The sequence below is a fragment of the Ooceraea biroi genome, chromosome 3 (assembly GCF_003672135.1).
Source record: "Ooceraea biroi isolate clonal line C1 chromosome 3, Obir_v5.4, whole genome shotgun sequence".
Lineage (NCBI taxonomy): Eukaryota > Metazoa > Arthropoda > Insecta > Hymenoptera > Formicidae > Ooceraea > Ooceraea biroi.
Genome location: NC_039508.1, coordinates 103,488 through 120,988, shown reverse-complemented (window position 1 = coordinate 120,988; position 17,501 = coordinate 103,488). Strand labels below are relative to the sequence as shown.

Here is a 17,501-nt window from a genome sequence, read left to right as displayed (position 1 = left end):
AGACTAAAAGCACCAAGTCAAGTTCTAACTCGCGCCACGCGGACGACGAGCGTTCTCCACGCGTTGAATCGGCGCTTGCGCGACTCCTCTCTCGTTCTCCCTCTTCCTCGTGACTTTGTGCGTCGTCGTCCTCCTCCGTCCACCTTCTGCCGACGTCCGACGTCTCCCGCGGGTGTTTCCCGACGTGTGTCCCGCGTGCGTGTCTGTCCCGCGGCTCTCGTAAAAATCCTCTGGCGCTCGCCGCTCGGGATCTAAGCCAGCCTCTCTGCGCGTTGCTCCGAATTAGCCTGAGCTTTCCCGATACGAAGCTCAATGACGAATCAGACATCAACACGATTCGTGGCTACTGTAGTCCGCAGAATCATCGGATCGAATTGTCTCTCGTCGCAAAATTGTCAAATCGAAGTTCGTCGAGGGAGAAGTGTGATGGATCACGTCAACGGACGCACACGGGGATTTATCATTTGAAGAAGCGGGCTATATCGAGGAAATATAACGTGGAATCGCGCATATTCCTTTTTCATTATGCATACGGAGGGAATTATTATTAGTTCTCAGTTTCACCGTGAAGCATTCGTAATCTCATTATTAGCGACGGAAAGACGGTAAGAACGTAAGGTAGATCACGAGGTAAATTCAAGGCTCTACATTAAATCAATGATGAAAACATATAAGAGGCAATCTAGTTTGCTGAATAAATATTTATCATCTGATTGTTATTATAATTCTATTGTTAAGATATTAGCGACGTTTACGATTTTAGTTGGCACGTGTTCAATGTTATAATTATTTTCAGCAGCCGTCTATCGAATTGGTGGTGTAAGTTTTATTTCCTATTTTTACGTCTTTTCTCGTTTCTCGTTTCGTCAATCTATCAAATCAACGGGTGACCATAACTCGTCGACGATGGAACGCCGGAAGCGTAAATGCTCGACAGGTGTTCTAGTTACAAAGTTTGAATGATGCGTGGGTTTTTAGCTTATTGATAACAAACATGCGTCAAACAGGGATCAATTTCCAACGCATCAAATTTCCTTTCATCATTTGTACCTGCTTTTACGTCTTTTACATCTTTCATAAACTGCGTGCATTTATCGGTTCATTTATGTCAATTATGTTTCCTATCAATCCTTTATGCAGCTGGAAAGAATGATGGTTCGATCACACAAAGGGTTACATTTTCTCTTCGGATATATCAGATACACAATTATTATAATAAAAGTCTGATAAAAGTAATATTAAATGCTGTTATAGGATACGATTTATTCTGGTGTGTCATAAGCCTGGTTTCAACACTGCTACTGAAGTCACTTTACGCCTCGTGCCAAGGCGCAGACATTAAACTGTCACTAAACTAATATTTAAATCTTGGCCGAAGTTTCCGGACGAGCGCCGAGAGCTCATTTGTTAATCGTTTCTTGTTCGTTTGCGCGCTTTTGAACTCCATATAATAGTAATTGCATTTCACTGAAAGTCAAATCTGAGATTGACATATTTTACTTATTATTGTCCATAATACGTGTGACATGTGATATTATATAAATATATAACAAGCACGCATTTTCGTTTACTTCCGCACCCATTGGACATTAATTTGATCCGCTTATCACAATCCGTTCAAACTGCTGCTACATCACGAAGTTTAATCGAACATTTACCGGCAAGTGCATAATTTATTAAATAAACGCAATGCTACCTGGAATTTCTATTAAACAATTGCTCTTGCTGTTTCATTTTGCTGTTCCATCAAAATAACATATTGGAAATATGTTACGTATTAATCAAGGTTTCTGTAGTACTATGATGTAATGCATCGTGATTTAATAAATTCTCCAATTTATAACATAACGAAATTAAATTAAATTAAAATAATATATGAATACTTATTTGGTTTATTAATTTTTGCCAACCTCAAATTAACCTCAATGGATGAAAAAAAAGTAGCGTAAGTATAAGTTGCTGAACTATTACCTACATGTTTTTCAAATATTTAAAGGTTCTCCATCGTTCAAAACTGACAAGAAGAGAAAGCTTGCAGAGAACTCAATAATTCCTCACTCACTAACAAGATTTGAAAGGAGGAAAGGACAAGAGATTTAAATTGTGACAGCCAGAACAAACGAACACAACTACAAAGTTTGTAGTACAAACATGTGCGCATAAAAAAATGTTTCCTTCGTATTGTATTCGTAATACCGGTTTAATCTGATTTAAAGATAAGAGCAGAACGCAAAAATCATAGAGCAGAGCTACGAATGTCGATTGTTTTCGACGTGAAAATACGTATTGTGCGAGATTATTAGAAAGAAGAAAAAAAGAATTGTGCACTGCCATCACAAATAAGTTATGTGCAATCAGCAGTTATAATTTCCGTTTTACATGGACCTCGCTAACGTGGGCGGAATTCAATTTCCTCAGGGACACATCATCGTGTCTCGGAATAAGCCTCAAAAATCGCTTTCGCTTTTGCTCGTCGAAAGGCAAACTCGTACACTCGTCTTATATTCGTATACTGTTTTATGAATAGCGAAAATAATCTATGATGTATAACGATCGCTTTTCCACTTTTGCACGGCTGTAAATATTTGTAATTGTTCATGAGGAAGATAATAACGAAAAAAGCATCGAGTTTACTTCTGCACGCTTTTACAATCCTTCACGTTTTCGCCGTATTATCGCAGATGGCTCGAATTTCTAGCTCCATTAGCGATTTATCCGACGAGGCACGTGTCAAAACGCCACTGGTGCTTGCCTGCGTTGATCCACGTCCATTAAGCTCTCACTCGGAGTCAACTTTTTAATTATTTGTGGAATCCTCTCTGGGATTCGCGCGATGCTATATTTACACGTCGCGCAGAGATATCGGAGCGACGTTTCCTGTCGCGCTGAATCGGTTACATTATAATTATAGTGAAATCGAATTTTTAACGGTCAACGACACCGTCGTTTCGAATACGGATTCACCTGTGAAAACACACTGTACAGCACGGTTTGTGGATACAAAAGTCATTCACACGGAATACTGAAAAATAAACAGCTACAGTTTTCTATAGGATAAAAGTGTCTCGTGTAAAAATAATGGCTAGATTAATGAAGCTCAAAACTTAATTACTCATTGATAATGTAAATGAGCAATATCAGTGAGTAACATCAGTTATCTATTTATTTTTTTATACTGTAGATACCACTGTAGATACGTGACATTTATTAGGTGCTTGCAAAAGTTCGTATGATATTAAGCCATCTCTTCTTTCTGAATCTTTCCTATAGCTTTCCTTCTGAATTTTTCTCATAGCTTTCAAATGGCGGAATACTGTTGATTCATTAACTCCAAGCTGTCCTGCAAGCTCTTTTAATGTTTGGGACGAGTTGAGCAATGCTTCCAATTAGTGACTTTGCTTCTATTTGTGATCTTATGAACTTTTGCAAACACAAAATTTATGCATCGCGGAATCTCTCTCATAAACGTGTACCGAGAAATCATTTCAGACACGAGTTTCTAATTAAAACCATCAGGAATTCGTTTTGTGAATCAAAAGAGACGACGTGGCTGACGGAGGAGAATACAATATTCCGTATTTGAATTCGGAAATAGCCCCGCGTACTCCCGGGCGCAAATTCAATTTCGTTAAAGCGCAAGATGGTGCGGGTGATCTCTTCGCGGAGTGGGAGCGATTCCTCGGCCACGTTTCGGCACGTCTCCCCGTTGGCGCTTATGCAACTACACCGGGCACGTATCTACTTTATATTGTTTGACATAAATAGGATCCGGTGGCAGTGGTACTCGCGGTTTACCTCGCGCGTGAAGCCGATAGCCTCTAGCGGCGCTACGACAAATATAGATCATCCATGACATAATAGCGCACCTCGGATTCGAAAATGGATTTCCGCGATCTGTCTTGAATACTCTTAAGAATACCCTTTGGTATTATATATTATGCGCTGTCGCATTACAAAATGGATTATATTAGATATTTTAGGCGTAACTGTCTAAGAAAAGATACGATAGTAACAATACAGCTGTAGGCCCTCAAATCAAAATGGTGATGGTTCCCATAAACGGAACTTTAAGTTTAAGATTTGCGATACACTATTAATCAATTCCACACTCTGAAATGTCTGGAACATTCTACATACGTGGATGCACGATTAAATCTCCGCCTGTTTTCCGCCGTTTCGATTACGTGGACTCGAAATATCTCGTCTCTAGAGCATGCACTCGCGCCATGTGCGACTGACGTAAAATGCGCAGCGGCGATACTATTATTTGTACCTACGCAAATGTGCGCGGAGAAGACATGGGAACAGACAGGCACATGAAGACACTTGTCCGTTCGAATTAACGGATCGGCAATCGAGACGTGACCGGTGTGAACCTGGCACCTGACTTTAACCAAATGAAAATTTTCGGGCATATTTCGTTTGTACCTCGTTTGTACTTCGTTTGTACCATCGTTCGTTTCGTTTGTACCTCAACAGTTTAAAAGTTATAAGGGGTCAAACAATAGCCAGCACCCGACTAAAAGCTATCCGAATTTTAATAATGCCATTCGAAAGAGCATCGTTTGTACCTTCAAGAACCATCGTTTAAATCGTTTGTATCTCAACGGAACCGGAAGTACAGGCTTTTCAAAAAATAGGTCCAAGAGGTATGTTCGTAAATTTTTGAGATATCGCAAAACGGCTAAAGGCATTCGAAAGAGCATCATTTGTACCTTCAGAATCCACCATTTAAATCGTTTATACCTCAAAGGAACCGGAAGCACAAACTTTTAAAAATTTGAAAAAAATACGTCCAAGAGGTATCTTCGTCAATTTTTGAGATATCGCAAAAGGGATAACGGCATTCGAAAGAGCATCATTTGTACCTTCAGAATCCACCGTTTAAATCGTTTGTATCTCAAAGGAACCGGAAGTACGGCATTTTCAAAGTAAAACAAATAGTTGTTCGTACCTCCGTTGTTTGTAGAGATATCCGAAAATATCCAACGCCATTCGAAGGATTTGAAAGGAGGTACAAACGGGTAGAAACTATGCTCCTTCGAATGGCGTTGGGCATTTTCGGATATTTCTGCAAACAACGGAGGTACGAACAACTATTTGGTTTTTACATTGAAAATGCTGTACTTCCGGTTCCTTTGAGGTACAAACGATTTGAACGCAGGTACAAACAGGCGCTATCCGAGCTCTTTCGACCGCCGTTGGTCGTTTTCGAATATCTCGAAAATTGGCGAAAATACCTCTTGGACGTTTTTTTGAAAAGAGTGTACTTCTGGTTCCTTTGAGGTACAAACAATTTGAACGGAGATACAAACGGGTGCTAATCGAGCTCTTTCGAATACCGTTGGCCATTTTGCGATATCTCAAAAATTTACGAACATACCTCTTGGACGTTTTTTTCAAATTTTTAAAAGTTTGTATTTCCGGTTCCGTTGAGGTACAAACGATTTAAACGATTTTTCCTGAAGGTACAAACGATGCTCTTTCGAATGGCATTATTAAAATTCGGATATCTTTTAGTTGGGTGCTGGCTATTTTTTGACCCCTTATAACTTTTAAACTGTTGAGGTACAAACGAAACGAACGATGGTACAAACAGGTACAAACGAGGTACAAACGAAATATGCCCGAAAATTTTCATTTGGTTAAAGTCAGGTGCCAGGTTCACACCGGTCGAGACGTGAGCGCCAGAATCGGCATGCGTTAAGCACTCATAGGTTACTCACACCGCGTAGAATTGATTTTGGAATTGATAGTGAAAACGATACGTAGTTTAAAAGAGTCAAAATAACACAAGATCTAACTCTGATTTCAGTGAGAGATTAATAATTTATGTTTTGCACAGTTTTTCTTTGAGATATTCGTGAAATTTTATATGAAATGTTCTCTGAAATTAATCTTTATATCTGCAAGGGTGATCTACGGCAGTGCAGTACCCTCTGCAGTCACCAGCCGCGGTACGTACAACGGACGATTTGCAGGAGACGTCTGCAGATCTGCAGTCTGCGCCACGTCGGTCGGAAATTGATTCCTTCCATCATCCAGTCCAGTTCGACAAATCGCATGGCAAAAGTGTTAAATACATCTAAAGATTTAAGTATATTTATAATTCTTATTAATTTTAAGTATCTCAAAATTATAGACACGTTTACATTTTCATAAATAAACGTCAATTCCGAAAACAGATAAAAAATCAGTAGCAAGAAGGATTATGTTTAACAATTAGAAATATATTCAAATTTTGAAAATTAAAGACGAGAGTGTCTACCGGAAGCAAACTTCAACGATCGCAGGATGTTGTTTGAGTGGCAAGTGGCTAAGAGACAGAAAAGAAGAAGAAGAACAAGATGAAGAGGCCGTCGCAACGTAGACGCGGTGAGACGATATTGCGGCGTTTCTGGCAAGGGCATCGACGCAATGCGTCTAGGCGTCACGGGTCAGGAAAGTTACGTGACGACGTGAACGACGTTCGAGGGTGGAGCTACGTCGTCGTCGTGAAGGGACGTCTTTTCCTCTTGGTGGACTACATTGACAGCCGTAAACGCGTGCAAGCACTACTCTATGACTCATTGTCAGATCAACCGTATTGGTCGACAACGGGCGCCAAATGGCCCGTGTGTGTGAAGCTGGCGTATCATTTCGCGGAAAATCATTAATTATTGAGAGTTCTGGCTCCCTTTTTAATAGTTCTAGAGTTCCTGATAGGTTAAACACATAGTTCTGGCCATTAAAGCGAAAAAATCGCATAGTGCAAAGTGAGACGCCAACTTCACGCAGCGTCTCACTTTGTCCTGCGACAGTTTCCGCCATAATTCCGGCTAGATTTTAAAAGATCTACAGTTCTACATGAGTTCTAGAAAGAGTTCTAGCGAAAAAAATTTTACGTAATAGTAGAAATATACCCTTAAAATTTCAAGTCGATGGGTGCAGTGGTTCGGGCTGCACGTTGATGAGTCAGTGAGTGGTATTTGGCTTATACAGGGTGTCCCGGGTTTTAACCGACAAACTGCGGGAGCATATTCTACTAGTGGAAATAAGAAAAAATTCTTATATCGAGTTTGCTTAGAAATGCTTTATTACAAAGTTATAAACCAATATTGAAAAGAAATATGAGATAAGTAACAACGGAACATAGTGTAGAATTTGGAAGGTCGAAGATGTTTATGTTATGTGTATTCACATGTATTCATGTTCACTATGTTGAAACGATTCAGTATAATTGTTACTTTCACAACAGTAGCTGTTAGATTTCAATCGTTGTGTGAACTAGCAATTACTATCAGAATGCCAAAAGTGTTTTCAAATGAGGAATACACTGATATTCATTTCGTGTACGAATTCTGTGACGGAAATGCACGAGCTGCCGTACGAGAGTATCAACGTAGATTTCCTAACAGGAGAGTACCAGATAGATTTAAAGCAACGAATTACTAATTCAGTTACTGAGATGCAACAAAATTTTCAGGAATGTCGTACTGTAACAAGTTCTGTACTACGTCGATGTCTAGCTTGTATCGATGTGCAAGGACAACATTTTGAAATGCGTCACTAAATCATTGCGTACATAATTTTTATTTTTGTGAACAAATCCGTTGTTACTTATCTCATATTTCTTTTCAATATTGGTTTATAACTTTGTAATAAAGCATTTCTAAGCAAACTCGATATAAGAATTTTTTCTTATTTCCACTAGTAGAATATGCTCCCGCAGTTTGTCGGTTAAAACCCGGGACACCCTGTATATATATATATATATAGAAGATTATAAAAAGATGAAAACAAATTTTTTTGGCTAGAACTCTTTCTAGAACTCATGTAGAACTGTAGATCTTTTAAAATCTAGCCGGAATTATGGCGGAAACTGTCGCAGGACAAAGTGAGACGCTGCGTGAAGTTGGCGTCTCACTTTGCACTATGCGATTTTTTCGCTTTAATGGCCAGAACTATGTGTTTAACCTATCAGGAACTCTAGAACTATTAAAAAGGGAGCCAGAACTCTCAATAATTAATGATTTTCCGCGAAATGATACGCCAGCTTCACACACACAAATGGCCCACATTCGCTTATTAAGGATAGACAGACGGATAGGAGTGGCGGACACTGTAGGTAGCCGTTATCGGTCTATGTTACTCGCAGTTGTGGATACAGTTACGACAGGTGCTCGTTATAAAGGGATACCTGAATTTAATGGATTGTCGATACCGGACGGAGATTCATTTTGGCACGAAAATATTGGCATAAATCAAGAAACTATTCTCCTGCAAGTTCCTAAAATGGTACATTTTTAGGATACGTCGGAAATGATCTCAATTATAAATGACCGAAACACAATTTAAAAATCTAAAATTAAAATTCTGTTAATTGTAAGATTCGTTTCAGATTAATCTTGATTAATCAAGATAAAATAATTACTTCACAATTTCATTAGATTTTTGCAGAAACTTTATGTACCTGAGACGACAGTCTCATAATTCGCGCGTTCTTCGAGATCCACCGTTTATAAAAACAAGGAAAAAGCTCAGCTTAGGTGGTCAAATGGTTCTAATTTCGGTGTATGACTAGCATGTGTCTTTATTATGGTAGGGTGCTGGGTTTACGCACGTGAAAATCGACGAGATAACGCCGCGCCCGTGTCAAGGAAGTTATATTTTTACCAGATACGAGGGCTGCGGTCATAAATTCTACGCGCGATAAAATGAAGATATAGTAAACGGCAGATGAACAGGATTGAGGTAGGTAAATTGGAGTGAAATTAAAAATTCAAGCGAAACATAAGGATCAGAAGAGAGGAACTGCTTCCCGAAGTAATCTTTCCCGAATCAGTTCCACTTCAAAAGGGCCTCGTGAAACAACCTCAGGAAACAGAAATGAAGTTTTAATTTTATCCGTTCGCGATTGAAGAATTTCATATAAAGCCGACTTGATCATAATATTTGAATAAATAGTCGGAGAAAAATAAGAATTAAAAGAAAAAGATTTACAACTAACAATTTTTCGAAAGAAAAGAATACAGAAATATAGTAATAATCAAGGAAAACAAACATAAAATAACGATGTCCGATACACGGATACAAGGAATTTAACACGAGGCAAGTCGATATATCTGAAGTAATCAAAACGTGTCAAATCCGTCGCCGCCGTGATTATGCCACACGAGAAGCGTATCGCAGATAGATATACGGCCGAATGTGGTATCGGGGATGGAGAAATCGCATTATGCAAAATACGCCTAAGCCGTGTGCACACGCGGTGGTGTCTGCAAACTTTTCCCGGTCACGAATTCACGCACGTGGCGCAACATGGTAGCGATTCGCTTTACGAGAACTATATATGGCAAGGATTACGGCAAGCTGTTATCAGCTGGAAGCAGATAGTTGCTCGTTATGGTAAACTGTCGCAATAGCATGCCGTAGAATGTCGTAAACACAAGAACATCCCTAGATACGTTGCCGTTCATGCAATTAAACAATAACGTGCCATGAATACGACGAATACGAATAAGTTGCTGGCGAAATATGGCCTTCGTTGAAGTGCCGTGTTACGCGACACGTTACACACGCGCAAATTGCCTTGCCACGGGCTTGTTAAGTGATGCGGGAGTAACTTTGCCCCTCCATGTATTATGTGTAAGTTGAGATGTATCATAAAAGCGCTTGACAGGCATCGTGTTCTTATGTTGTGGAATATAATCGTCTAGCGGCAAGTAAGTAGCGGTAAGAGAGACATAGTATGTATTTTTTTTAAATAACTCGAAAGCAATTTTCAAAATATACTGTTTTTTTTACATATTCACGTGATTAGACGTGATTACACGTAGCTATACGTAGCCGAGCTTTTTTACTTCACATTGCGTAATTGCTTTGAGCTGCTAACAGCAGTTAATTGAATTTTCCTACAGATGTGGGAGGATATAATTACATCTTGTCTCCATCAACACAATTACTGTGTACGTAATTTCTGCTACAGGACTCGGATACGCGTGGCGAAAATAAATTACATAATTTTTTTGGTAAATATAATTTGCAAAGTGCACGACAGCAGTATTATTATGCTTATTATCCGTAAAAGGATTTCGCGCAAAAAGGACGACGAGATATAAAGATACGCGATATCAATGCCGTTTGATACGTGTTTATCGCGTTATCGTGCGCATCTTTGCACGTTTTATACGTTGCATGCGCAGCATGTGACGATATATATATAGTTACAGCTGAGTCCTTTCATCAGACACGATTGTCATAGCAGATAACGTGCTAAGAAACATAAGTAAATATGCAATCTCGATGCCTGAGATATTGGTTAACTCGCTCGAGTTTTATATTTTTCTCTGATGTACGCGCCCTAACCTTTATATACGCGCAATAGTCATCCTTTATTAATACTGCAGGCCAGTTTGTGAAGATTTCACCAATGATATCGAAAGCTGAAATAAAAGATAAATAACGTTACTCACATTTTTATAGCCTTGTCGATGATATCTCGCTTGATGGACGATGAAACTCTGTTCTGTGATTCAGCACTGTTTTAGTTCCACCGATTTTCCGGACGAAGGACGCAAAATATCCGTGATGTTTAGCGCAGATAACCTCACTTTACCGAACATCACCGCTTTCGCGGGTTCCCGAGCTTTGCCACCGAATAGGAAGCAAAAGAACAACACGTGTCACTCTATTCGATCGATCGCGGATTGATGCGGATTGCAAATATGTATTTGCGATAAAACGTTTGCAAAATACGTGCAAGTTTACGAACGACCAACGCCAACGATTCCGGTATCGACTGATCGTCGGGCACCGTCGATTTAAACACACTGACGCCATCTAGTGCAGAAACGGATTTATTGCCTACTGACGATGGAATTCGAAAGCACCTGAATTTTTTGAAGCACGTCGCCATCTCGCATGCATCGATCGAAGTAGCGTCGCAACGGCGCTGCGGCAACGGCAATGCGCCAAACGCGACAGCTGATTACATTCGATCAATTCGCAACCTAACCCTCTTGTATCGCTATGATGCCGATCTGCTTGTCAGTGTCGGACGATTCTCGCGTGCCGTTCGCCGCGCACGATCGCTTCCTCGAATCGGGATGATAATCGCGCGGCTGCATCACGGCCGTATCCTTGAAAAACCTGGAGGAGAAACGCGACGATGATCGAGGTTACGTGTTTGGTGCATTAACTTTAGCGCGCGCCGCGCGTGTTCATGACGTAGAGAGATTGCGGAGTCGGCCGGAAAGCCAATATCATGAACAAGCTTAGATTAGGGTCAGAGTATATTCCTTTAGCGGCGGAGGAAGACATGTCGAGGAGCCGCGTCGTCGTGCCGTTCAGCAAAGTGGCATGGTGCACCGTGTCCCTGCCGTTCGTGGCGTTCATCTTTTGTGTCGCCTGGTCGGTCCTCTATAATTTCGAGCATTCCACCTCCACGCACTGCCAGGTACGGCAACTAATCGGCTGTCAATCGTAATCGCGATCGTAATTGCTGCCCCAAGGTCGAGTCGCCTACTACAACTTTTAACGAGTGACATAACGTCTTTCCAGTGATTTTCCACTGTGACTTTCTGTTTTTCTGTTCACGAAAGGACTTTGTTGACGGCGTTAATTAGAAGATCCCCGTCATGCCTGAAAACAGTGATACAAGCATTTTTTGACATACACAGAAGCAAGAAAAATTAAAATTATCAAGTTTAATTCTCAGCAAGACGTGTGATTTTCAGGTGTACAATTTTTTACCGTCAGTCTCGGCGGCGATTGGTCATTACAGGCCTCAGAGAGACGTTTGGAAGACTGCCATAGCGCTACAAGCAATAGTGAGAATCATAGTGTTTATGATATACTACCGTTACTATAGGGAGCACGTTTACAAATGGGCGCAATACTTGAGTAACATTGCACTGGTCATGTACGCCATTGAAAATACGTCTCTCGTAACGTTGAGTTTTTGGTCTTCCGACGAGAATTACAGTATGTAAATGATGCGTTTGGTGGGACGCATATGCATAAGCGCCTGAATATAAGGACAGTCGATACACAATTAACGAATGACGTCACGTTTTCTTTTGCAGCATTCCACAAGATGTCTTTCATAACGTTTTTGATAACGTCGTTTATACACATGTTCTTAACGTATTATATTATGAGGAGTTGCCGAACTGTCACGAGGGAATGGTTTGACGTCGCGTCTCTGACGTGGAAACGCAGATTAATGCTGCTGAACGTGATATCAATACTAGTAGCGTGCTACTTCTTCTATAGGCATAATAAATATTGCGAGCCCTTAGGTAAGACCTCGATTAACACTTTTATCATCATGAAGTGACGTTCTTGTACTCTTGGAGCCATAATTTCAGTGTATTCAATGTTCGCTCTGAGTGAATACGGCGTTGTTCTCTCAAACATGGGTTATCACCTAACTGCAGCGTTGGACTTTGCTACTACGCGTCTTATGATATCGAGAAACGGACTCCGAGTCATTTAAGCTCTTCCGATTCACGGTTCGTGGTAATTATTATGTATACTTGAAGATTATCGTATATTATTGTACATATACCATTTTTATTTTAAATCTCCCGGCCATATTTCCCTGCCAGAAAGTAATATTGGAGAATTTACAAGAAAATATTACTTTTGGGGAATATAAATATAGTGCCAATTATTACGTATGCATATTTATCAGGATTTTTACAGAGATACGGTTCTTAGAGCGCTTTAAATAATGTTCAAAATAAAACCTGACGAACAAAATAAAACAGTTTTATATATCTGGCACGTTTTATATTAATCATCTCACATCTTATGTTTCCTAAAAATATTTATTACAATAAACGTGGTATAAAAGAAATAGATACAACATACGCGTATATGTTAATGTTTTACAAAATATCTGTATAAAATTCATTTTCTTCGTGCCTTCTTCGTCTTTGACTTGATACGTAGGCACGTCGACGTCTCAAAATTTAAAATCCTTCTCAAGCTTGTCGGCAATAAATTTTGCTATCGCCATAGAACTGGTCGCGGCGGGTGACGGTGCGTTTCGGCAGTGAACCACTCTGCTCCCGATTTTGCCGGTACCTCCGTCGAAAACGAAATCGTCGACCAGCTTCCCGGTTTTGTCCAACGCCTGTGCCCTTACACCCGCTGGTCCTCTGTTACGCAAAATACGAAATTGATGATGGTTAACAAGATCTCCGACGAAGATGTTGCGCAGAAAATACTGACCTCTTGACATCCCTGTACGAAACTTCCGGAATGAATTTCTGAAGATCCCTCACTGCTAGCGGATAGAAAATCGATTTTAACACCTCCTTGCAGCCCGGCACGAAGTATCGCCAGCAGAGTTTATACAAACCGGGGAATTTCGCCATTTCAATGCAGTCTCTTAGATTTATGTGGAACCAGCTGAAAGAGAACAATTTCATTTTCTATCTAGGTAGCGATTGCGCTTATATTATTCGATAATGCTGCACTAAATCAAAATAAATGATATTTTCTTGATACTCGTTACCTGTAGCCCTCTCTTGCAAATGCGAGGACAGCGTTGGGACCCAGCCAGATATCGCCGTTTATTCTAGGTGTAAAGTGCACTCCGAGAAACGGAAACCTGGGATCGGGTACCGGATACACGTTGGTAGTGCAGAGATGCTTCTTGCTGTCGTTCAGCAAGAGGTACTCGCCGCGAAATGGTACTATTCGCGGACTTGGGTCGCAGCCGGTCATTGCAGCCAGTCGATCCGAATGCAGGCCAGCGCACGTCAATACGTATCTCGTTGGTATGCACTTGAGAAAAAAGAATTATCAGGCGTGTTAAGGCGAAGTTCAATGCGAAGCGAGGGAAATGAAAACTTACTCGATTTTTCGATTGAACAGATATGGGAGCCAGCTGACTCTGTCCCCTCGATTCCGTCGTCTCTGCGAATCCTGTTACTTCAAAATTGAGGAAAATCTCGCCTCCCATCCTCTGGAAATCGTTGGCGAAAGCTCGGCAGACGACCGCCCAGTCCACTATCCCGGTCCACGGTGACCATAAGGCTTTTTCTCCCTGATATGAATAAATATGATTTTATTTTTCACGGACACGTCGCCTCGAAATTACCACAGTTTTGTATTATTTTGAGTTGCAGGTTGTTACTTCTGAGCAACGTTAAAATTGAAATTAATGAAATACGACAGATCATATTGAATCGAATTAAATTCTGAGTAAAAAAATTTATATCAAGATTTGTGGCTGAATATTGTGAATTTTTCGATGCAAATTTTACGATCGGGCACAAATTATTTTCCAATCATACCTGGCACTTGGGTTCGTATTTCGATATGCAGTCCTTCTCGACGATCTGCAGATCCGGCACGTTGTTCTTCGTTCCTCGATCGAAGAGGTCGTCTATCCTCTTGACTTGTGCCGGGTTCTGGGCGACGATCAGCTTACCGACTTTCTTGTGAGGTATGTTGTTCTTGCAAAAGTACTCGTACGAGAGTTTCAGCCCTTCCACGCACAGCTTCGCCTGCAAACAATCAAAAGTTTCTTGATCGTTCGTCAATTGTTCTCGCTAATCATGAATTTTAACAATTTTATTGCATGTCATTTATTAGCTGTCGGTCTCCGCCTCTTATCTTATCGCAGCAGAGATTCGGAGACATCGATATTCACTTTTAGTTTACCTTCATGCTTCCAGGAGTGTAATAAATGCCGGCGTGCACTACGCCGCTATTGTGCATCGTTTGATGCATCGCCAGGGCGTTCTCCTTCTCCACGATGGCCATCTTCATGTTAGGGTGTCTCATCATTATTTCGCGAGCAGTGGCGCATCCGACGATGCCACCGCCGACGATCACCAGGTCGAACGCGCCGCATTGATCCTTGCTGAAAATAAAATTTCATTCGTGTGAATTAAACAAGCAGCTTGTATCCAGAGCATTCTTATCTTCTCTACGACTTAAAGGTACCAAGTGCTTTTTTTTATCTCAAGGCGAGATCGCTTCGTGGTTGACTGATATTTCGCGGATTTTTCTTTCGGTAAAAATAAAAGTAATAATTAAATAAGGAAAGTTGACTGTTAATGTGGATGAAATGAAAAAATTGATAAATTAATACAGAGAGGAAACATCCTCCTAATGAGATTTTATATAAAACTACAAAATTTATTCAACGAGAAAGTCTGTACACGTTAGATAATAATCCATGCATCAATTTTCCGTTGTTAAGTAATAAGTAGCAGCTTTGTGCGATACGTGGGAGGCTTATTAATCCCCAGCTAAAGCTTATTACGAAACATTAGCCCGGGGGATTTGGATAAGAACTTAACAGTTTCCGGATTAAACGACGTTCCTTATTAAGCACTGTCATCCAACGGGGATTTTAGGGGATGATAATACTTCATTTGGGACAATAATATTTTTTATGAGAATTCTGCGAGAGAAAAGACAATATCGATTATCTAACCTCGTGGTATGTGCGTGACGAGACAGGTAATGCAGCTGCGGTATAGTCCTCCTCGTCAGCGACGTTATCACGTTCATCGTCATTATATTGGGCGTTCACCTCGAATTTGGATCATGCGTCTTCTACAAAAACATCGCGTAATTAATTTACTTGTAATTAATGTGCCAATAATACGCGCCAGATAATATGCAAATAAGGATGTCATTTTCATATGAACAATCAACGCCTAATTTCAAGATTTCTCCCTTCCCTTTTTCGTTGACAATCTGTGGAGGCGTAAATCAATCTTTCGATGAATCCAAGTATCTTTTATGCACGATCCATGAAAATAATTTCCGCGCAAATTTATTTAAAAAATGCGTAATTATATTCATTTTTTTATGTCAAGGAAACTGTTATTTGAAAAACTTCGAAGAAATATGAAGAAATTTAAAAAGGAGACGTCTTTATATTTAATACTTAGGCTATCACGTTACCCATATAGGGTGAATTTTCGTTATCCATAAAGAAGAATAATTTTAGTAATTATATTTATCAAGATATCGCGCAAATAAAAATTAAAAAAAATATTAATATACAATACATCAATGTAAGGAACAAAAGTAACATTATCGACCACGTGAGTTGATTACATAATGCGACTACAATATTGTTTCCGTGATAACAGTGACAAATACGTTAATTTCATTTTATCACTAAACATATCTAAAACTTGGAGAAGCAAGGAAGAAAAGCAGCAGCGTGCTAGTCAATACTATAAAGAAAACGAGAGAGAGAAATATAGAATCGTAATAACGTCTAAATTAACGAGAAGATAAGAGACGGCGGAAACTTGGCGCCTGCATGTGCGCCGCATTGAAGCGATACCTGAATCCGCGAGTTATTTTCAAGGTGCGACGGAAAATTACTTTAGAGGCCGTTGTCACGTCGCGGGAGTATAACGAAACACCCGGTTCAGGCGGCACGAAACACGATACGATTGAAACACATCACGATGTTCTCGCCACGAGGAGCTGTGCCAAATAGAATTTTTCTTGTGTATGGTAGAGCACACCCGATGCAGGAGCGGCTGCAAATTGGGATTCTGGGCGAACAATCGATCCTTCCCCTTTCCTCGTGTCTTTGTCTTTGACTCTGCCGGCACTCTCGGCACGAAAAGTTCGCTGGAACGAACGCGGCCTAATTCCGAAACGTCTGAACGTCTCGGCTGGAAATTTATGCGAGCGTCTGTATCGGTCTTGTGACACTGATACCGTGAACAGTAATTTGTTTGCAGAACTGATAACCGCTTGATAAAATAACCGGGAATTAACAACTAACCATTCGTCATCGAGTAATCGCATTATCGCGATGAATTGTTAATCGCCGGTTAACAGTCGCATAACGCGTGACGTCAATATATATAGTTAACATAGCGATCACGAGTGCAATATTAATTCCGCCTTTGACGAGACCGCTCTGGCAAAGTAATATGTTAACGTGCGTTGATTCGTCAAATTGAAACTGTGATCATGTTTTGATCGACGATCATTAACAGACATCTGTAATTATTGATTTGTCACTTAATCAGTGCTCCTTATAAATTGTATAATTGCCGATTACTCTTTCTGTAAACATGGTTAATTATTAACCGATTTGCGAATTTTGTTTAATTCTGTCTTATGTCTCTCTCTTTCTCTCTCAGTTTTGGCAATTATGGACATTTCTATTTGTTTTGTTTTAATTTTATCGTGATTAAAACTTTCGAATGACGGGGAAATTTATTCAAGATTAATATAGATTTATTAATTTGGCATGTATAAAAAAAATATAACTCGATTTAGATTATCGAATTTAATTTGGTAGACGTCCCTGAGCGTTTAAAGGTTACGTTGATCGTGGGGAGCGGATAGAATCGAGGCACCAGCAAGTGGCGCCGCTCGCGGTGACGCCGAGAGTCACTTCGATATGCAGATTCGATTCTCGAATTTGAAATTTCGATATAGTGTCGCCATTATCCACGCCGCGTTCGCGTTCGTGTCCGTGAAAAGAGTGGAGTTATTTGCATACCTAAATAATGCGC

At 40.3% G+C, this 17,501-nt stretch overlaps 3 protein-coding genes and 1 long non-coding RNA gene across 6 annotated transcripts in view; 2 read left to right on the top strand and 2 right to left on the bottom strand.

Annotated features, from left to right (window-relative positions):
• LOC105277465 (WW domain-binding protein 4) overlaps window positions 1–10,823 on the bottom strand; it is a 32,305-nt gene extending 21,482 nt beyond the window's left edge. The window contains exon 1 of the mRNA XM_011335832.3: window positions 10,455–10,823. Within this exon, the coding sequence (XP_011334134.1) occupies window positions 10,455–10,456 (2 nt within the window). The 5' untranslated portion in view covers window positions 10,457–10,823. The remainder of the gene's footprint in view (window positions 1–10,454) is intronic.
• On the top strand, window positions 132–3,055 carry LOC105277463. The gene is made up of 2 exons (XR_002193146.1): window positions 132–605; window positions 800–3,055. It is a non-coding gene; the product is annotated as an uncharacterized LOC105277463 (long non-coding RNA).
• Window positions 10,824–10,959: 136 nt separating the features above from the next.
• Window positions 10,960–13,132, top strand: LOC105277462 (post-GPI attachment to proteins factor 2). 2 transcript variants are annotated; one of them, XM_026968169.1, is made up of 5 exons: window positions 10,960–11,437; window positions 11,718–11,964; window positions 12,066–12,281; window positions 12,351–12,494; window positions 13,006–13,132. In XM_026968169.1, exons 1-4 carry the CDS (start codon window positions 11,246–11,248, stop codon window positions 12,476–12,478), a joined length of 783 nt encoding a protein of 260 aa, XP_026823970.1. In that variant the 5' UTR covers window positions 10,960–11,245; the 3' UTR covers window positions 12,479–12,494; window positions 13,006–13,132. The 2 variants fall into 2 exon arrangements, with proteins under 2 accessions (XP_026823970.1, XP_011334132.1); XM_011335830.3 differs by lacking the exon at window positions 13,006–13,132 and having other exon boundaries at window positions 10,961–11,437; window positions 12,351–12,761.
• LOC105277467 (L-2-hydroxyglutarate dehydrogenase, mitochondrial) lies at window positions 12,798–16,563 on the bottom strand. Of its 2 annotated transcripts, none has more exons than XM_011335836.3 (8): window positions 16,307–16,560; window positions 15,440–15,561; window positions 14,659–14,860; window positions 14,289–14,501; window positions 13,847–14,038; window positions 13,505–13,776; window positions 13,219–13,398; window positions 12,798–13,145 (listed from the first exon to the last, which is right to left on the bottom strand). In XM_011335836.3, the coding sequence occupies exons 2-8, from the start codon at window positions 15,520–15,522 to the stop codon at window positions 12,950–12,952; spliced, it is 1,338 nt and encodes a 445-aa protein (XP_011334138.1). In that variant the 5' UTR covers window positions 15,523–15,561; window positions 16,307–16,560; the 3' UTR covers window positions 12,798–12,949. The 2 variants fall into 2 exon arrangements, with proteins under 2 accessions (XP_011334138.1, XP_011334139.1); XM_011335837.3 differs by having other exon boundaries at window positions 12,950–13,145; window positions 16,348–16,563.
• Window positions 16,564–17,501: the final 938 nt, after the last annotated feature.

Coding starts and splice junctions, on each gene's coding strand:
- LOC105277467 (XM_011335837.3), bottom strand. CDS start 15,522: ATGACGATGAACGTGATAACGTCGCTGACGAGGAGGACTATACCGCAG. Junction 14,039..14,288: donor AATACGAACCCAAGTGCCAG/GTATGATTGGAA, acceptor TATTCATATCAG/GGAGAAAAAGCCTTATGGTC. Junction 13,777..13,846: donor CTGTTCAATCGAAAAATCGA/GTAAGTTTTCAT, acceptor TTTTTTCTCAAG/TGCATACCAACGAGATACGT.
- LOC105277462 (XM_026968169.1), top strand. CDS start 11,246: ATGAACAAGCTTAGATTAGGGTCAGAGTATATTCCTTTAGCGGCGGAG. Junction 11,965..12,065: donor GTCTTCCGACGAGAATTACA/GTATGTAAATGA, acceptor TTTCTTTTGCAG/CATTCCACAAGATGTCTTTC. Junction 12,282..12,350: donor TAAATATTGCGAGCCCTTAG/GTAAGACCTCGA, acceptor CCATAATTTCAG/TGTATTCAATGTTCGCTCTG.